General features: G+C 40.2%; 2 protein-coding genes across 2 annotated transcripts; one reads left to right on the top strand and one right to left on the bottom strand.

Moving 5' to 3' along the window:
- The first annotated feature begins 10,982 nt into the window (after nucleotides 1–10,982).
- On the top strand, nucleotides 10,983–18,742 carry LOC111973279 (tissue factor-like). Its single transcript, XM_024000595.2, has 6 exons — nucleotides 10,983–11,358; nucleotides 11,657–11,765; nucleotides 12,511–12,704; nucleotides 12,961–13,145; nucleotides 15,329–15,503; nucleotides 18,008–18,742. The coding sequence occupies exons 1-6, from the start codon at nucleotides 11,289–11,291 to the stop codon at nucleotides 18,151–18,153; spliced, it is 879 nt and encodes a 292-aa protein (XP_023856363.1). The 5' UTR covers nucleotides 10,983–11,288; the 3' UTR covers nucleotides 18,154–18,742.
- A 601-nt stretch (nucleotides 18,743–19,343) lies between these two features.
- Nucleotides 19,344–21,326, bottom strand: LOC111972467 (tartrate-resistant acid phosphatase type 5-like). The gene is made up of 3 exons (XM_023999462.1): nucleotides 21,088–21,326; nucleotides 20,256–20,403; nucleotides 19,344–20,114 (listed from the first exon to the last, which is right to left on the bottom strand). Exons 1-3 carry the CDS (start codon nucleotides 21,309–21,311, stop codon nucleotides 19,875–19,877), a joined length of 612 nt encoding a protein of 203 aa, XP_023855230.1. The 5' UTR covers nucleotides 21,312–21,326; the 3' UTR covers nucleotides 19,344–19,874.
- Nucleotides 21,327–22,043: the final 717 nt, after the last annotated feature.

The raw sequence follows: 22,043 nt of genomic DNA, 5'->3' as shown, positions 1-22,043 counted from the left end.
TAAATTCCTCAAATACATGTATCTTATTCCATTTTAAAGGTAATCTTGTTGTTAATCCCACCAAGTTGTCCGATTTCAAATAGGCTTTTCCGCAAAGCACCACAAACGATTATGTTAGGTCATCACCAACTCACAAAAAATTCTGCCATTTTCCAGACAAAGAGAGGAGTCACAAAAAGCACATATAGAGAGAAATTATGTCTTAACACTTATGGACTTCATGTTAAAAATACATATATGTCTTGTTCGATTAAGTTCATATTTATATCCAAAATCCTCAGTTTACATGTTCGCATGTTCAGAATGCCTCCAAAATATCCAGAGAAATTGCAGAGAGCCAGTCAAAATAACATAAATACTCATCATAAACTTTGATGAAAGATACATGTTTTACATAGAATTAAAGATACACTTGTTCTTAATGCAACCGCTGTGTCAGATTTCAAAAAGCTTTATCTCTTCTTTTTTCATCCAAGCTACTCAATACTGCCACTGCAGCCATAAGAAGTTAACAAGTCACATATTAACCTGCATGGACTCACTCACTCTGTGTGCAACAATAGTTTTTAACATGATTTTTGAATGACTACCTCATTTCTATACCCCACACATACAATTATCTGTAACATCCCTCAGTCAAGATGTGAATTTCAAACACAGATTCAACCACAAAGACCATGGAGGTTTTCTAATGCCTTGCAAAGAAGGGCCAAGTGTAGATTTTTTTTTTTAAAGCAGACATTGAATATCCCTTTGGGCATGGTGAAGTTATTAATTACACTTTGGATGGTGTATCAATACACCCAGTCACTACAAAGATACAGGCATCCTTCCTAACTCAGTTGCCGGAGAGGAAGGAAAACACTCAGGGACTTCACCATGAGGCCAATGGTGACTTTGAAACAGTTACCAAGTTTAATAAACATGCATCCTGTTTGCAATAAGGCACTAAAGTAAAACTGCAAAACATTTGGCAAATAAATTAACTTCATGTCCTGAATACAAAGAGTTATATTTGGGGCAAATCCAACACAACACATCACTGAGTACCACTGGAGTTGCTGAACAAGACAACATTAAATGCACAATTCAGGTTAGCAAAGCTCTTAGAGACGTACCCAGAAAGACTCACAGCTGTAAACGCTGCCAAAGGTGAGTCTAACATCAGTGGCGGTCGGTGCCGTTTAAGGTAAGGGAGGACCATTCATTTTTAATGAGCATGGCTGTCACGCCCTGACCTTAGAGAGCCTTTTTATTTCTCTATTTGGTTAGGTCAGGGTGTGATTTGGGTGGGCATTCTATGTTTTCTATTTCTTTGTTTTGGCCGAGTGTGGTTCCCAATCAGAGGCAGCTGTCTATCGTTGTCTCTYATTGGGGATCATATATAAGTTGTCATTTTCCGTTTGGGTTTGTGGGATCTTGTTTTCTGTATAGTTTCTTTGCCTTACAGAACTGTGRGCTTTCGTTTTTTGTCGTTGTTATTTTGCTTTTGGTGTCATCAATAAAAAGACGATGTARGCCTACCACGCTGCACCTTGGTCCGGTCATTCCACAAATGAGAGCCGTTACAATGGCCTTATTTCTATTACAGCATATTGGATGACTGTCATTCATATTCCATTCACCCAGCTCAATGTAGCATCGATAAGTTTAGGCTACTGCATGATATTATACCATTCCATCTATTCCGCACCAGTCATTACCATGAGCCCGCCCTCCCCAATTAAGGTGCCACCAACCTCCTGTGGTGGTTACATCCAACGTCTTCTTGACCAAGTCAAATCTGTACATCAAATTTCACAATTTAAAGTGGTTTTGAAACCCACAGAATACTATTGGGATTGCTCATGTCTTCATCTTAATTCTGTCTGGGACTTTTTTGTTTTGATTCTAACAGGTTCAAACTCGCCTCATTGGCCTCCTAGTCCCACAGTGAATCAAGCAAACTCATCTTGTTACATAACTACTGATYTACTGTTCTGTAACAGGATATGGTTTGCGTGACATTGCATTGCATTAAATACACAATCCACTGAAATAATGACTACGCCATCCAATCATTATGGTGTACTAAAGTAAACAGTCTTGTATACTTCCACAGCTCACTGTGCAAAAGACCTGAAGGCTCTAGATAAATACAACACAAACACAGTAGAAAAACAGGATGCGTCTCTGTTAATACCCTGCCCAACCTACCYGGTCATCAGTGCTGAAGACATCCCAAAAGAAAAGGAGGAAATGTAGGATTTCCTTGGACACCAAAAAAAAACATGGTATGTGAGGGTCGGATTTAAAGACCAAACAAATTTAGCAGAGGGAGAACCCCCTAGCTGTGTCCCAAAATGGAAGTTATATACATAGAGAGAGATCTTCCCTCTAGTGTGGTTTTCATCCATTCCGAATGCAAAGGTCCCTATAAGCCTGCTTTGTCCTTGATATAAATTCAGATTTGGATCAAGCATGGTTAAGGTTGAGGGTGCAGAAGACGAGCAACAATTGTTTTGGCAGCTACCAGGGAAGGTTATAACCACCTTGTTAGGATGGGGCTTTACCAGGGTAGAAGGAAAGCAAAATATAGTTGGGTAAATTGCTAATGAGAACGCTGAAATCAGCAGACAATATACGCATGGATGGAGCCTTCAAGATACAAGTGAATCCCAGCAAGCAGCTACAGTGGCTTGCAAAGTATTCACCCCCCATTGCATTTTTTATATTTTGTTGCCTTACAACCTGGAATTAAAATATATTTTTGTGGGTTTGTATGATTTGATTTACACAACATGCCTACCAATTTGAAGATGCAAAATATTTTTTTATTGTGAAACAAACAATTAAGACAAAAAAAACAGAACTTGAGCGAGCATAACTATTTACCCCCCAAAGTCAATACTTTGTAGAGCCACCTTTTGCAACAAGGTTACATACGCCTCTAGGAAGAGGGAATGCAACACCCTGTTACAACTCAACTCCCCGTGGAGTGAAAGAGGTATGGGATTGTAGGGGCGAGTAAGGATGACAAAAGGCAGAMAATTTACAGTTTACAGGGAATTTATTCCATCATGCGGTAATTTTGTGGAAAYGGGGCTGGACGGAACCAAAGCAAAGAAAGTAAATGTCAAAGCCCCCTCTCCTACCTTACCTGCCTACCAACAACTTACCTAACTAGCACCACCTGGCGCACTAACCAAAATACAGGGGATGGTCCGCCCAGGTCTTACCTAGTGTGCATAGACAGTATATACACTACGGGTATATGTATGCCCGCAGGCCTCTTGCCTAAGCACTCCCAAGGTGCCTTCCCCTTCCCCCCTGGGAACAAAAACAGAATAATTACTAATCACAAACAGTCCTTTTGGCATACACATACCTTTACAGGACCGGCTACAAAAATACTATACACAAACTATTTGAGCAACAACCAACACAAGATATCAAAGAAGCTCTCTCTGAGCAACAACCAATACAGGCTATAACAATAAGCTCTTTCTAAGAAACAARCAACACATYKTATRACCCTCAGCTCTATTCACTCAYCCACAACCAAGACAGGACACGCTTATCATCTCTCTCCTAACAACAACCAACACAGGATATCACCCTKTTCTCTCAGCAATCATCTCTGCTTCTGAGCAACAGAACACTTGCTTATATAGCTGGAGAAGGAGTTGGTAATTGAAGACAGCTACGTCCTCTGACGAGAGGGCGGGGTCAGTTCCAATTTGACATGGAGTCAACCAATCAGCTGCTTGGGGGATTCCAGTAAGCCATTTCCTGAAACACACACATACAAAAACCACACAGGAACTGGGGAACGTAACAAGCAATTACAGCTGCAAGTCTCTTGGGGTATGTCTCTATGAGCTTCGCACATCTAGCCACTGGGATTTTTGCCCATTCTTCAAGGCAAAACTGCGCCAGCTCCTTTAAGTTGGATGGGTTCCGCTTGTGTACAGCAATCTTTAAGTCATASCACAGATTCTCAATTGGATTGAGGTCTGGGCTTTGACTAGGCCATTCCAAGACATTTCAATGTTTTCCCTTAAACCACTCGATGTTGCTTTAGCAGTGTGCTTAGTGTCATTGTCCTGCTGGAAGGTGAACCTCCGTCCCAMTCTCAAATCTCTGGAAGACTGAAACAAGTTTCCCTCAAMAATTTCCCTGTATTTAGCACCATCCATCATTCCTTCAATTCTGACCAGTTTCCCAGTKCCTGCAGATGAAAAACATCCCCACAGCATGATGRTGCCACCACCATMCTTCACTGTAAGGATGGTGTTCTRGGGGTGATGAGAGGTGTTGGGTTTGCGCCAGACAGTGTTTTCCTTGATGGCCAAAAGGCTCAATTTTAGTCTCATCTGACCGGAGTACCTTCTTCCATATGTTTGGGGAGTCTCCCACATGCATTTTGGCGAACACCAAGCATGTTTGCTTATTTTTTTCTGGCCACTCTTCCCTAAAGCCCAGCTCAGTGGAGTGTATGGCTTAAAGTGGTCCTATGGACAGATACTCCAATCTCCGCTGTGGATCTTTGCAGCTCCTTCAAGGTTATCTTTGGTCTCTTTGTTGCCTCTCTGATTAATGSCRTCCTTGCCTCGTCRGTGAGTTTTGTTGGGGGGCCCTCTTTTGGCAGATTTGTTGTCGTGCCATATTCTTTCAATTTTTTTAATAATGGATTTAATGGTGCTCCGTGGGATATTCAAAGTTTCGGATATTTTTTTATAGCCCAACCCTGATCTGTACTTCTRCACAACTTTGTCTCTGACCTGTTTGGAGAGCTCCTTGGTCTTCATAGTGCCGCTTSCTTAGTGGTGTTGCAGACTCTGGYGCCTTTCAGAACAGGTGTATATATACTGAGATCATGTGAGAGATCATGTGACACTTAGATTGCACACAAGTGGACTTTATTTAATTAATTATGTGACTTCTGAAGGTAATTGGTTGCACCAGATCTTATTTAGAGGCTTCATAGCAAAGGGGGTGAATACATACTGTATACACGCACCACTTTTCCGTTTTTTTTGTAATTATTTGAAACAAGACATTTTTTTCATTTCACTTCACTAATTTGGACTATTTTGTGTATGTCCATTACATGAAATCAAAATAAAATCAATTTAAATTACAGTTTGTAATGCAACAAAATAGGAAAAACGCCAAGGGGGGGTGAATCTTTTTGCAAGGCACAGTACAAGGAATTAGCCAAACTAAACAACTACTTGGTAATTTGGCATATGAACTCATTTCAAGGCATGCTAAAGTTTTCCAGAAAGTAGTGACATTTCGTAAAGTGAGATGTACACTCAGTGGCTAGTTTATTAGGTACACCCATCTAGTACCGGGTCGGACCACCTTTTGCATCCAGAACAGCCTAAATTCTTTGGGGCATGGAAACATTGCTCAATTAGTATCAAGGGACCTAACGTGTCCCAGGAAATAATTCCCCACACCATTACACCGCTACGAGCCTGTAACGTTGACCCCAGGAAAGATGMGGCCATGGACTCATGCTGCTTACGCCAAATCCTTACACTGCCATCAGCATAATGCAACAGGAGCCGGGATTTGTCAGACCAGGGGATGATTTTCCACTCCTCAATTGTCCAGTGTTGGTGATCGTGTTCCCACTGGAGCCGCTTCTTCTTGTTTTTAGCTGATAGTAGTGGAACCTGGTGTGTTCGTCTGCTGCAATAACCCATCTGTAACAAGGACCGACGAGTTGTGCGTTCCGAGATGCAGTTCTGCACACCACTGTTGTAATATGCCGTTATTTGATTGTTTGTGGCCTGCCTGTTAACTTGCTAGATTCTTGCCATTCTCCTTCAACCTCTCATCAACGAGCTGTTTTCACCCACAGGACTGCCTCTGACTGGATGTTTTTTTTGTTGCATTTTCGGTAAACCCTAGACAGGTTCTTGCCTGAAAAGCCCAGGAGGGCTTCCGTTTCTGAGATACTGGAACCGGCACGCCTTGCACTGACTATCATACCACACTRAAAGTCGCTTAGGTCACTCGTTTTGCCCATTCTAACGTTCAATCGAACAGTAACTGAATACCTCAATGCTTGTCTGCCTGGTTTAGCGAGCCATGGCCACGTGTCTCACTGTCTGTAGGAGTGAACCATTTTCGTGAACGGGGTGGTTTATTTATTAAAAGTGTAAGTGTTGCTGAGAAGAATAACACTAGAAAATATCAAATTCCTGTAAAAACACATCATGGAACTTCCCCTTGAACTGAATCTAATTTTATGCTTTTCAATTTATCATCCCTTATCATCCKTAATATATTTTACTAAGGTTCAATGAATGCAATTCCAGAGACATCTGGAAATACGTTTTCTCTTCATGCGGCTCCCAAACGTGACATTTATAAAATGACTCTCAGCCATCACCATGACAAGAACAGTAGCTTGTACTGAAAGACAATATTAAGTTGTTCCATTCCCCTATATGGCAGAGATAGTCCTTTGAAAATGAATCAGTCAACTAAACCTCTAAGCTTGCAAGTCGTTCACCACATTTACTGACTCACTCCCAATCCGCCATATGTTTTCCCTCCAACTTGGAATGAAAGGATGTAAATAAATGAATAGAACCAAGCTGAATAGAATTTTGGGATAGCCGGCCGTTCTAAATGGGGACCATGTCTCTTCACTTACTCATCAGTAGCTACCTCATTGAGCTGACTGAGTCTAATTCATGTTACTCATTCTATGAGTGTACTATTGGCAAACTGTGAGAGGGGAAGATCATGAAATGAAGTAGTTTCATAGAAACAAGCCATGCTCGCAGTCAGAATTTCAGTATAATTTCTTCTCATTTCCCAATGGACGTGACTGGTAAACATTTAGACAATGGAATTCAGAGGAGGCCTATGATGTCATTTCCACCTGCATTCTTCAGCCTAATTGTCCATAAAGGAAAACAGTAGCTCAGCGTCCAGCAGTAATGTATTATGAATAGCTTACTGTGCTGGCTGGTGTCTGAAGTGGGACTCGTTCTTTATATTGCTGATAATGAATGAATTGAGAGAGTCAGACAGCACTGTTAGCCTTAGATTTGGTCATTTGAGTGATGCTAGTTTGGTATTATTCAATGACTTATAACCACATAAATGAACAGAACATGTGAATATGTATGTATTTGGTATTATTATTATTTTTTTAATTGTGTGAATCACACAGCATAAATGTGGAATCAGCTGTTTTTAGTGATGCTTTGTAAATGATAATATATAAATATTCTTTCATTTTGTCATCATGCTTTTAATTCCCTGAGGCTTTGTAGGGTTAGCCTGGGAATAAGGGACAGTGTATTATAAGCGTATTAAAACATTTTCTAAAGAAAATATAACGTAATATTCCCCTGTGAGACACAAGTCCAGAGAATGTGGGTGCTTTTCATTCCAACCTGTCCTCTCTGTCAATCAGCAACTCCTTCTAACTGTATTGGATATGGAAACCGTGCGAACACTTTTCTTTTCTCTCGGTCTTTTCTTTCTAAAGGCATTCAGATTTGTATCATTAGTCATAGCTAGACTGTAGTCAGTAGTCTAGTAACGGTGGTCACACATAATCTTCTAATGAACCCGGTCTGCCTGTCCCTGGCCTGCTTTCTGTGCCTCGTTCAATGGAAGGCATTTTGCTGCTCCTGTAATGGTATTCAGACTCTCCAGTGAGTGTTTTTACATTCAAAGCCACAGGCGATTGTGTGAGGCACCATCCAGACCCTGATTAGCATAAGCTTATTGGGGGAAAGCCTCCCCTGGCATCGGTTCTGGAGTGAACGAGTGCCACTGCCAGTGAGCCAACCACATTGGTATTCTACCACACTGGTAGCTAAAAACTAAAGTAGATGGGAGTCATTCTTTCTCTTGTAGGTCTACCAAAGATGATCTCACCATTAGTAAAATGTACGCAACCAACGTTGTTGTCATGGCAATCCATAAAAACTCAGACATGTTATACACAACATGTGCTTATTATTATTATTATTATTAAATTATGCTTAAAGTTTGTGACATTTAATTTCTCTTTTGTTGTGGACCGTCTATTAATTTTATGGATTGTATTTTCATGCCTCCAAGAAATACATCTGTATTTTCAATACATAGAACATGTACTCTAAAAGTATTCTGAAAGTACTTATTAGTGTATAAATGAATTTCTACATCTTATTGCTACCATTGAGAGGTCTGCAATATTGAGTCATATGAGGTTTGGCCTTGATATGTGAAAGAGAGCAAACCCGCTCTATGTGTTTCCTCGTCTGTGTCCCACTGCCACTGCCCCCGGTTAGAGAGGAATAAGACAGCCCAAGAGTTAACACACTTTAATTCAGCATGACATCATGCAGTGGTAAAAGTGTTCCTGGCTGAGAGTGAGTTGTACATACCACCAGTGGTGGAAAAGGTACCCAATTTTCATACTTGAATAAAAGTTAAGATACCTTAATAGAAAATTACTAAAATAAAAGTACAATCCTACTTGAGTAAAAGTCTAAAAGTATTTGGTTTTAAATAAACATATAAATATAATTATCAAAAGTAAATGTAATTGCTAAAATATAAAGTATCAAAGTAGAAGTAAAAGTATAAATCATTTCAAATTCCTTAGATTAATTAAGCAAACCATACGGCACCATTTTCTTGTTGTTTTTAATTACGGATAGACAGGGGCACACTCCAACACTCATAGATCATTTACAAATTAAGCATGTGTTTAGTGAGTCCGTCAGATCAGAGGCAGTACTTTAGGGTGCCAGGGAAAATGTATGGAGTAAAAAGTACATCATTTTCTTTAGGAATGTAGTGAAGTAAAAGTAAAATTTGTCAAAAATATAAATAGTAAAGTACAGATACCCCAAAAAACGACTTAAGTAGTACTTTAAAGTATTTTTACTTAAGTGCTTTATGCCACTGCATACCACAGGGACAAAATCACTCAAATGTAGTCCCTCAGACGACAGTATTATGGATTTTCTAAGCTGCACAGCCGATATATCCTCATGAACGGGCAGTTTTTTTAAGACTAGACACTTTATCCTAATGGACAATAAAGCTTTTGAACTTGACATTTAATTTGACATGAAGCCATTGAAGCATGACTGACTCCATTAAAGAACAACTAAAAATAAGATGCCTGTCTGAACACTCAATGAGGTGACTCATATGGCATTGTCATGGCTTTGTCTTAGTATGCAGATGCCCCCTTCAATATATTTTACTAATAATATTGCTCAACATTTTTTAATGACAACACCCTTTAGATGTCCTCTTGTTGAATACCTGTGGTGGGCATCATGCCATGCCGTTTGTACGATACCCCTGGCTTCCCCCCTTACCCCATGGCCTCACCTTGACTCTGCCTCCACCAACAGGTAAATTAATCTCTCTGGAACAAGTGTGCTCAGGCCCAGTCCTGGCCGTTCTGCCGCCCTAGGCGAGACACAAAATAATCCGCCCTCCTCTCCAGCAAAACCAGTTACTCCAGTACTTGGGTAAAACGCCCCTTTCTTAAAACAAATGTTTTATTAAATAACAAAAAATGTTTAAACTGTAGCCACTTATTCCCCTTCATAGTTTGTTTGCCTAAACATACCAAATGTATATCAAACTTTGCTTTGTCAGCAATTGGCCATTGTTCTTAGGGGTGGTTAGTTACCCAATGTTACCCTACAAACCTGAAATCACTGATTATCACTACAATTTAGCGCACGGGGGGAAACTCCTGGACAGCAGATGTGAGTAGACTGATTTTCCATTCCAGAAGAAATGCATGATGACATTGTCATGAATGTGATCTCCACAGTTTATACCGTAGGCTATTATTATATTACACTGAACATAAATATAAACGCAACATATAAAGTGTTGGCCCCATGTTTCATGAGCTGAAATAAAAGCTTATTTCTCAAACATGTGTTTACATCCCTGTTAGTGAGCGTTTTTCCAAGATAATACATTCACCTGACAGGTGTGGTATATCAAGAAGCTGATTAAACAGCATGATCATTACACAGGTGCACCTTGTGCTGTGGACAATAAAAGGCCACTCTAAAATGTGCAGTTTAGTCACACAACACAATCCCACAGATGTCTCAAGTTTTGAGGGAGCGTGCAATTGCGTGCTGACTGCGGGAATGTCCACCAGAGCTGTTGCCAGATCATTTAATGATCATTTCTCGACCCTTAGCCGCCTCCAATTTCGCAGTACGTCCAACTGGCCTCAAACGCAGAGCGGTTTGCTGATGTTAAAGTTGTGAACAGAGTGGCCCATTGTGGAGGTGGGGCTGTGGTAGGCARAAGCTACAGACAACGAACACAATTGTATTTTATAGATGGCTATTTGAATGCACAGAGATACTGTGACAAGATCCTGAGGCCCATTGTCGAAACATTCATCTGCCACCATAACCTCATGTTTCAACATGATAATGCACAGCCCCATGTTGCAAGGATCTGTACACAATTCCTGGAAGCTGTAAAATATCCCAGTTCTTCCATGGCCTGCATACTCACCATACATGCCACCCATTGCGCACGTTTGGGATGCTCTGGATCGATGTGTATGACAGGGTGTTCCAGTTCCCGCCAATATCCAGCAACTTTGCACTGCCATTGAAAAGGAGTGGGACAATATTTAACAGCCTGATCAACTCTATGGAAATGCTGACTGGTTTTCTGATCCATGCCCCTACCTTTTTCTTAAGGTATATGTGACCAACAGATGCATATCAGCTTTTACAGTCATGTGAAATCCATGAATTCATTTCAATTTACAGATGTCCTTGTATGAACTGTAACACAGTAAATTCTTAGAAATTGTTGCAGTTTCAGTGTCGATACTTTTTTGACCGAACATTGGTGGAGCGACACAGCAGCTGCTGTTTGAAATACAGGCCACGATCATTTTCTCATCACATAAAGTTCAGCAAGTTGCATTACACTAAACTCTCATAAGCCCATCCCACCAGGCAAGAAACCACAAACCGGACAATCCTTATTTGGTCGACACACGCGTCTTTATGTCGCTAGACAGTGCGTTTGACAGATATAGCTGGCTGAGACAAGGAGACTGAATTATCAGAGGTGAATCGTCGCCGACCACACCATTCTAATATCGCCAGCATTTTTTTATCCGAGACGCACGTCTGTTCAAAGGGATTTTTCTAAACAAAGAGAGAGTTGTTTTACTTTTGAGACCACCGCTGCTGTGTGCATCTAAATTCCGCATTCACCTAACTCTACCTCGACGGGATTATTGTTTTTACACTGACCTGTTGGAATATACAATGTTGAAAATGGAAAGGCTAATTTTTACCACATTGTGTTCTGCATTCTTTTTTACAAGCTGTGTTTCAGGTGAGTCAGAAACATCATGAACAATTAAAATATAGTCTACAATCCTAAACGCTGTACACTAGAACGATAGTATATGGATTAATCAAATGATGCTGATACTGCATTTAAAAGCCATTATGTCCTAATTATTCGTTGGCAATTTCTTGGAACCAGCCTGGTTTACAGTACAGGCAATGCACCCTGTGACCCTCTCATGAAAAGGCACACTGTACCTCACACTGTACCTAATCATTTTTAGTTTCACTCATTGTCAATGTCTAACATTACATGTAGTTAACTGATCTTGCTCTTTTTGTAGGGGACTATCCCAAGGCACAGAACGTTTCTTGGTTGTCTATCAACTTCAAAACACTGCTTATGTGGGATCCTAAACCTTCAAACTATTCATACACCGTTGAATATTCTGTGTAAGTAAAGCATTTACATACTGATATTACTGGTTTTTGCATTTACAGGAAGACGGAACAACACACACACAGAGACACACACACAGAGACACACACACAGAGACACACACACAGAGACACACACACAGACACACACACAGAGACACACACACACACAGAGACACACACACACACTAGCCTATGTCTCCAGTAAATATTAAGAAGACCGTGCCTATATAACATTATCATGGTAAGTATGCACTAACCTATTCCCAGACTCGGTCTCTGACCTTGAAGAGTCGGGGTGATGTGTTGGAGGGCAGGAAAGATTTAGGAGAGCAGGAACAATGTGAGAAAATATGTGAGGACTGATGTGATCAGACTACAATTTAGATCCGCTAAAAGGATTTTCAGGAATTGAAGTATCTTAACCTGGTGAATAGTTCAATAAAAAAATAAGGAATACAAATGTTGTATTTATTTAAGTACAATTTGTGTGATATGTGGTGCAATGAGAAAAATATTATAATGCAAGTCAAATATTAAAATAAAATGTGGTACTTTTCTTATTGTTGAACTAAGATAAAAACCCAGACCCAATGAATGACCTAAATAGAACCAAAAAAAACATGTTTGAAGATAATGATAATCCTTTGACTGAAACCTACCATTACGTCTATTTCAGTATTGGCCAGAACAGAGAGGGGAACGCTAACAGTATCAGAACAATGTTGTGACWYWATCATAAATATCTTCTTTATTTCAGAATCGGTCAGAACAGAAAGAAGAACCAACACTGTATCAGGACTATGGCGACAGAGTGTGACCTGTCCAACTCTCTGGTGGACCTGAAGGCCATATACTCCGCTGACGTCCTCTCAGAACCTCTACGTGGTGTGAACTCTGACCTCATAGAGTTCCCCCACACAACCTCGGAGAGGTTCACCCCCTACGAAGACAGTAAGTATTGCATCGCAGCCACCTACACTACATGTCATACCATTTATACTATTTTGTCCCTACGAAGACACTAAGTAACCCAACTACCACCTGTCATATCAATGCACATTTTCCACATGTACCCAGACAAGCACCCCATTCTTATAGAAACCTTTGGTTGCGCTGGCATACCAGTGCATACTATATTTTCCACATGCGAAGTGGCTCCAAATGTGACAAGCAAGCATGTCAATCTCTACTGTTATTTRCCTTCCAGCGCTTATAGGCAGACCTAAGTTCAAGATCGAGGTGAGCAAAGACAAGAGGAAGATCACCCTGTATGTAGAAGACCCTCTCACAGCCCTGTTCAACGAGCAGAACCAACAGAAAACCATCCGGGATGTCTTCGCTGATGAGCTGCAGTACAAAGTCACCTTTGGGAAAGCAACAAGCACAGGCAAGGTAAGCTCAAAGGGGAGGGTAATAAAAGTGGCAGCCCTACACTAGATATTTACAGTTCCTCAAAGAACTAGAGCCTGGGGCCAAACCAAGTGAGATAGAGGACATTCGTCAATTGTGTAAGCTCCTTAAAGGAGCAAGTCAAGGAATATAATTAAATGAAATGCAGTGGATGATATAAGTTTTGCAAAGCTCACTTCTGATTATATTGCAAATCTCTCCCTCCCACTGAATCGGTCAGAACAGAAAGAGGTTAAAGAGGTTAAATCAATGTTGTTTCAGTGTAATTTGTCAACATATTGTGACATGGAATCTAGGTAGAAAATAAATTAGAATTGTTGTTGTTTTAAGGGTAAAATATAAACTACAGGATTATGTCATCATGGTAACCAATTTTCAACATAGACAAACCTTGTATGAAATATGTTGAATTTGTACCTTTTTAAAACAATGGCAGATCTTCAACGTAATATCCACTATCAGAAAAAAATAACTATAAGCTTGGCAGCACCTCCTACTGGAGAATTTATCTACCCTTTCATCTCCTATCCAGGGTTTTACCCAAGCCCAGCCCTGCCAAGCTATGATATTTGTCACTGATTATAACCAATGTGCAATTGTGAGAATGATTGTTGAAAAATCTCCACTTAAAAACAAAATAGATTCACTGTTGCTATATATGTCATTCCGGCACAGCCAGAAGAGGACTGGCCACCCCTCATAGCCTGGTTCCTCTAGGTTTCTTCCTAGGTTTTGGCCTTTCATGGGAGTTTTTCCTAGCCACCGTGCTTCTACACCTGCATTGCTTGCTGTTTGGGGTTTTAGGCAGGGTTTCTGTACAGCACTTTGATATATCAGCTGATGTAAGAAGGGCTATATAAATACATTTGATTTGAAATTTGATTTGATAAATACCTCTGTTTGAAATGAACTCCGCAAAGGGACTTGGCTACGCCTTGTCCCGCTGAGTCGTCCATTATTTCCAAGGTAATGTACAGAACGTCGGCGTTTAGCCCTTAGATATTGAATTGGGTTTGGTTGTCAACGCAACCAAATATCAATATTTGAAGATGTTCCATCTGCTAGGATAGTTCCATCTGTGRCACCGACTTAGTCTGGCTTTAATTCCAGTTTGTATACAAATGAGTAATTGATATGTTGGATTCACATCTCCATCTCAACCAAACATTTAAGTTAAAGAATAAGACTAAATAAAATCTTACTTTATTTAAAGTGCATTTAAAGTTTGATTTGATTTAGTCCATGTTTTTAAACTTTTGGTTTGAGATTTTGGTTTGAGATGACAACCAAACACAATTCAATATTAATTTTGAAATCCAATAACTAGATTATTAACTTGTGGACAAGTTAACAAATMATATGTTGGATTCACATCTCCAACTCAAACAAAAATATAAGTTTAAGAATGGGATTTAGCCAGTGGCTCAGATGGAAATATCCAAGCAGCAGAGACTTTAAATGTTAATATATGGTTGCATTGTCAACCAAACACAATTTATATGACTTTTGTAATTCAGTAAATAGCCCAAAGTTAAGGCTTCTCTTACAAACTAATGTAACATTCAACCGTAAAATGAGTAACAAATCCATGGTCACATTTTGATGCTACCGTAACTATACATATCTTCTTATGTAGTCATATGAAGCYTGCATGTTCAAGATGGCATGCATAGGTCATCGCAGGTCTGTGGAGATCTTCACAATTACTGTAATAATCTGCGTAGAATCAAACGGCATTGATTAATTGCACCATGTACTTTTAATGTAATCTCAACTGCAATCCAGGTCATTTGGTTCTGACCAAGCAAAGTGATAACACATTCATCTGTTGTATAAATAAACAAAATATTTGATATTGTATTCCCGTTGAACTTTGCTGTGCTTTTTAAATGGTTGAAAGCGTTGTGATAGACGTTTGGGTGACAACTAAACCAAAAATCAGACATTGTTTTTCTATTGGAATTTGGTTGTGCTTTTAGATGGATGAAAGCATAGTGATAACACATTAGAAATTCAACTCACTTTTGGCCGTCTTTTTGAGTGGGTGAATATAGGTTATATAGGTTTGAATGTCATTGATCAACGTCTCAACCAAAATATTTTTATGAATATTTGATAGTTTTATGACATAATACAAGCTCTTCTTTATGTAATTCTCCCTCTAGAAAACGAAGATCTCTGCAAGCAGTGAGATAGASTTAGACAGGAGGGATGTAGATCCCGGAGTGAGTTACTGCTTCAACGTGCAGGCCTACATCCCCTCCCGCAGCACAGACAAACAGCTGGGAGAGCTCAGTCAAAGACAGTGCTCACCGGGCGACGATAAGTCCATCTTTGAAGGTAAGGATACTAACAATGCCATGGTTGTGGTTTCAAGTCCCACAGGGATCACATACACARACAAAACACTGTACTGCTAGTGGCTTTGGATTAAAGCATCTGCTAAGTGGTATAAAGTGCCTTGCAAAAGTATTTAGCCCCCTTGGCATTTTTCCTATTTTGTTGTATTACAACCTGTAATTTTAAATGGGTTTTTATTTGGATTTAATGTAATGGACATACACTAAATAATCAAAATTGGTGAAGTGAAATGAAGAAAAAAATAAACTTGTTTAAAAAAAATGGAAAAGTGGTGCGTGCATATGTATTCACCCCCTTTGCATTGGAGCCCCTAAATAAGGTCTGGTGCAACCAATTACCTCKGAAGTCACATAATTAGTTAGATTGCACACAGGTGGTCTTTATTTAAGTGTCACATGATCTCAGTATATATACACCTGTTCTTAAAGGCCCCAGAGTCTACAACACCACTAAGCAAGGGGCATCACCAAGCAAGRGGCACTATGAAGACCAAGGAGCTCTCCAAACAGGTCAGGGACAAAGTTGTGGAGAAGTACAGATCAGGGTTGGGTTATAAAAAAATATCTGAAACTTTGAATATCCCACGGAGCACCATTAAATCCATTATTTAAAAAATTGAAAGAATATGGCACCACAACAAACCTGCCAAGAAAGGACCCCCCACCAAATCTCACGGACGAGGCAAGGAGGGCATTAATCAGAGAGGCATTAAAGAGACCAAAGATAACCCTGAAGGAGCCGCAAAGATCCACAGCGGAGATAGGAGTATCTGTCCATAGGACACTTTAAGTCATACACTCCACAGAGCTGAGCTTTAGGGAAGAGTGGCCAGAAAAAAATAAGCAAACCTGCTTGGTGTTCGCCAAAATGCATGTGGGAGACTCCCCAAACATATGGAAGAAGGTACTCCATTCAGATGGGACTAAAATTGAGCTTTTTGGCCATCAAGGAAAACGCTATGTCTGGCGCAAACCCAACACCTCTCATCACCCCGAGAACAGCATCCCTACAGTGAAGCATGGTGGTGGCAGCATCATGCTGCGGGAATGTTTTTCATCTGCAGGGACTGGGAAACTGGTCAGAATTGTAGGAATGATGGATGGTGCTAAATACAGGAAAATTCTTGAGGGAAACCTGTTTCAGTCTTCCAGAGATTTGAGACTGGGACGGAGGTTCACCTTCCAGCAGGACAATGACCCAAAGGATACTGCTAAAGCAACATTCATGTATTTAAAAGGGAAACATTTAAATGTCTTGGAATGGCCTAGTCAAAGCCCAGACCTCAATCCAATTGAGAATCTGTGGTATGACTTAAAGATTGCTGTACACAAGCGGAATCCATCCAACTTGAAGGAGCTGGAGCAGTTTTGCCTTGAAGAATGGGCAAAAATCCCAGTGGCTAGATGTGCCAAGCTTATAGAGCCATACCCCAAGAGACTTGCAGCTGTAATTGCTTCAAAAGGTGGCTTTACAAAGTATTGACTTTGGGGGGGTGAATAGTTCTGCGCTCTCAAGTTTTCCGTTTTTTTGACAAATTCTTGTTTGTTTCACAAAAATATTTTGCATCTTCAAAGTCGTAGGCATGTTGTGTAAATCAAATGATACAAATCCCCCCCAAAAATCTATTTCAATTCCAGGTTGTAAGGCAACAAAGTAGGAAAAATGCCATGGGGGGTGAATACTTTCGCAAGCCACTGTACGTATATATTATCGTGATAAGTAGTACTACTGAGGTTTACTGTAGCAGGGTTGGTGTCTTTTATTCTCCCGAGASGCGCAGCAGTCGAAGGCACTGCATCTCAGGTCCTACCGTGTCACTACAGACACCCTGGTTCGATTCCAGGCTGTATCACAACCGGCCGTGATTGGGAGTCCCATAGGGCGGCAAATAATTGGCCCAGCGTCGTCCGGGTTTGGCCGGTGTAGGCCGTCATTGTAAATAAGAATTTGTTCTTAACTGACTTGCCTAGTTAAATAAAGGTTACATTTAAAAAAATATATATATATATATATATATTTATATATTTTTTATATATAATTATATATAATTTAAATACATTTCTGGCTCATGGGTCAGCCTTGATCTTTTTGACAAGTTGTGTTCATTAAGGGAATTTGGCCCTGTTTTAATATATTCTGCAACTCGATAATTCATGTTGGCCATTATATTTTTAAGGGAGTTCAGGAATGCATCTGTGGTACTGAGGATATCGAATCCTTAGCCACTTAGCTAATGCCAAGTCCTAGTATTACAAATGTAGAATCATTCATGATGAGAAGAGGGTTATAGGTGCTGATCATATCTCCTAGTGGGCCAATCAGGATGGGAATGCGAAGGATAAAATAAGAACATGAACTACTAATGTTTAGAATGATTGTGAAATGCAACACTGGAAAAGTCCCTGTGTGTGTGTGTGTGTTTGTGTGTGCGTGTGAATCACCGTCTAGCCCAATAATGGTTCACAACCCTATTTCCTCTCCAGAGTATGGGATCGGTGTGATCGCCACGGTCATCCTACTTATCATTATGATCATAGTAGTGGCTATCGGAGTCACAGTGGTGTGCTGCAAACGCAGAAGGAATGCCAACAGAAGTGGAAAAGAGGGAGTCCCACTAAGAAGTGTGTAAAAAGGGAGTGCATCATTGACACACACTTGGGAATACAAGGTACAACTTAACTGGATTTACACTTTGAAAGGGAGTCTGCAGGGGCAGCCCCAGTTCAACATTCCACTGTCAAACACTGGAGTTCACCATTTTGTTTCTGTGAAACTGCACAGTGAATATGGTACACGTACTGTAGTGTATATTTTGTTTCCATACAATGCTGCAAATATCCTCCTTTTTGATTTTGTAACTGGTACTTCTACTGCTGTGATTATTAGCTTTTAGAAACACTACCAACTCTTATTTTATTGTGTTTTATATCGTTTTTAACTTGATATYATCTTTGGTAAAATATAACTTTATTTTGGGAGACTGCTGAGTACTAAATCATATGGGAAATTAAGATTAGTAGGATTATATATATCATTTTTTATTAAGATGCTTAATTTATTATGTGTAGCCATTCTGAAAGTAATCTTTGTATTTTAGGTTATTTTAAACATTTAGGGGATCAGTAGATACAGTAGCCTATATGTTGAAACTAAATTATTTTGCGTAAGTTTTGCCTTATAGATATTTAATATATTTATACTGAGTGTACAACACATTAGGAACAGCTGCTCTTTCCATAATATAGACTTACCAGGTGAATCCAGGTGAAAGCTATGATCCCTTATTCATGTCACCCGTTAAATCCACTTCAATCAGTGTAGATGAAGTGGAGGAGACAGATTAAATAATAGTTTTTAAGCCTTGAGACAATTGAGACATGGATTATGTATGTGTGCTATTCAGAGGGTGAATGGGCAAGACAAAAGATTTACTGTAAGTGCCTTTGAACGGGGTATGTTAGTAGGTGCCCTGTGCACCGGTTTGAGTGCGTCAATAACTGCAATGCTGCTGGGTTTCTCACGCTCAACAGTTTCCCGTGTGTATCAAGAATGGTCCACCACTCAAAGGACATCCAGCCAACTTGAAATAACTGTGGGAAGTAGTGGAGTCAACATGGGCCGGCATCCCTATGGGACGCTCTCTCGACACCTTGTAGAGTTCATACCCCGAAGAATTGAGGTTGTACTGAGGGCAAATGTGTTGCAACTCAATATTAGGAAGGTGTTCTTTATATTTTGTACACTRAGTGTATACCAAACAGTTAGATGATAAAACATGATGTAAAATAATCAAAGCAAAATTAAACACTTTTATAACTGTGGAGTCTGGTACTAATATGGTACTCTTGTTTGATTTTATTGGCATTTTCACAATAAAGTCTTATCATTAATTTGTGGTAATGTGTTTATCTTTGATATGAGACATTGTTGAATAGTGGGTGTATGTTATGTTAATGTGACTATGTCTGGTGAGAAAGATTACGCAACTTGAGCGTTATCACAGCAGACATCAGTCTTGTGTAGTTCCTGCAAAAAGGTCTAACCAGCACCACCTACAGGTCACTCAACTGACAATTATTTCACACAATTTTGGGGGTGGGGATCTCCAAGAAAAATAAAACACATTCAAAACATTAAAATTCAGAGAAAATCATATTTAAATTTTTTTGTTACAGTCCAAGACAATTATTAACCAAAAGGAAAATAAAGAGTTAAGATTCATTGAACTAGAATGAGGAGATGTTTTCAGTTTTGTAAACTGCTTAAAGATACAGTATGCTCTTAGAAACAGTCAGCATATTAGGCCTGCAGTAAGTCAACAATGAACATCGCGTGATGCCGTTGCCTGTGTCAGACTTTGCGTTTTGCCAGTCCTGTTTGGTAAACACATTTCCCATCAGTCTGGATGTAGCTGACAGTCATATTGTTCTCTGTGACTTCAAAGTAAGCGAACCCACCGGATGTATGATTGACAGCGTTGGAGAACCGTTGCCATGAAGACGGGAAGCTGTTGATGTTATGAATGGAAATTTCTGTAAAGGCCCCGCTCCCGCTGACCACATAAGAACTCCCATCATCCTCTCTGATAAACTGGTAGGAGTATGGAAAGTCAGGTCAACATCAGTTGTTCAAATAAGTGACTGAAATGGTAACATTTGTCTATTCAAACTGTAACATTGAACCCATGTTATTGTATGTACGTATATGGTCATAACATGCATGATAACCCACCTGTATACTGTGGTCATGACCACTCAGATAGACTGTGACATCATACTTCTTCAGCAGTGGCCGTAGTCTATCCACAAGACACTTAGTGGGGCCGTGATCACCAATGGACCACACAGGATAATGACCAGCTACCACAATGAACTCTGACCTGGGAGAAAAAGATAGACACAAGACTGTGTTAGCCGGCTGAGCTAAAGCCTAGCAATTCGCTTCGGGGAGCTAAAACAATTATTTGTCTCAGGCAAGGTTACTCATAATGTAAGTCTGGCTTACTGAACCTTTTCTGTTACAGGAGTATCTAGTCCTCCTACGGTAACAGCTTGAGGAATGTATGTGTTGCGAAGGTCTCTTGATTAAAAAAGTGATGAGAGTGGAGGAGTGGAGTTTTGAGAGTGGAGGAGGCTAGTCAGTCAGGGATCCCTACAAACATGCTCTGAAATCTTCACATTCTTTTCCCGAGACTCAAACAACAACTTGTCAGATCGGAGACTTTTCTTTCCTCTGAACCGGGAAAAACATTGAATCCATCCACGTCTTATTTAAGTGTTAAGTTGTCTGCTGTTCTACCTCAGTGGTTTGACAGATGTAATTGAACAGTGTACTTAAGAGGCTGTGTTTGATCTGTTGTGTTTTAGGGCCAGTTTCTCGAATCTAGATTAAGCCTAGTCCTGGACTGAAAAGCAGAGTCAAATCTCCATTCGGCTTTTCAGTCCAGGACTATGCTTAATCTAGATTCGAGAAACTGGCACTAAAACACAACAGGTCAAACATAGGATCTTAAGTACACACTATGCTTAATCTAGGTCCAGGAAACTGGACCATATGGACTTACTTGCTGTTTGCCAGTCTGGAGTTGATCCAGTCTAACTGCTTGGCAGCAGCCTCCGGGTCCTCTTCTCCTTTGGGCTGGGTCCCCTCATAGGTGTTCCCACATAGCACTACGGTGTCAACCATCAGGACAGTCACTGACACGTTACTCTGGGGAACCTTGAACTTGAGCTCATAGTACAACTCAGGGAACCTCCTGAGGTAACGAGGAGAGAAGAACACGGCCATTATGGTTCTGTGTAGCTCAGTTGGTAAGCAACAAAAAGGTTGTGGGCATTTCCCACAGGGATCGCATACTAAAAGTGTATGCACAATTTGGAATAAAGCATCTGATAAGTTGAATATGAATATTGGGTCCCACTTTAAACTAATTACAACTAATAAAGGCTATATACACTGATTATACAAAACATTAAGAACTCCTGCTCTTTCAGTGACAGACTGACCAGTTGAATCCAGGTGAAAACTATGATCCCTTARTCATGTCACTTCAAATTGGTGTAGATTAAGGGGAGGAGACCYGTTAAATAATGATTTTCAAGCCTGGTGTCAATTGAGACATGGATTATGTGTGTGCCATTCAGAGGGTGAATGGGCAAGACAAAAGATTTAAACCCCCTAGAGTCGATTAAATCCCCATCAAAACTCATCAGTTTAAGCTAGAGATATCAGTTTTTTTGCATTGGATGCGTCTCAATCGCACTTCCACATCAGCAGTGAAAAGTGGCAGAGCTAGAGCGGTGTTTGTCCWACCATTAGACATCCCAAAAATCTTCACACGAAATTGTCTGTAGCGTCCGAACAGCCTACAAACTATTATGACCACTCTATGGAAAGGCGAGACTCTCACTCACGAACACGATGGTGTTCTCCGTTTTGCTCTATGACCCCCACAAGTGTCATGGGACTCATCTGAAGTCGGTACCGTTGATGTGCCAACTTCTGTTTGAAGCGACCAAA

The sequence above is a fragment of the Salvelinus sp. IW2-2015 genome, linkage group LG14 (assembly GCF_002910315.2).
Source record: "Salvelinus sp. IW2-2015 linkage group LG14, ASM291031v2, whole genome shotgun sequence".
NCBI lineage: Eukaryota > Metazoa > Chordata > Actinopteri > Salmoniformes > Salmonidae > Salvelinus > Salvelinus sp. IW2-2015.
Note: the sequence above shows the minus strand (reverse complement) of the source record. Positions and strands in the feature narration are given on the sequence as shown.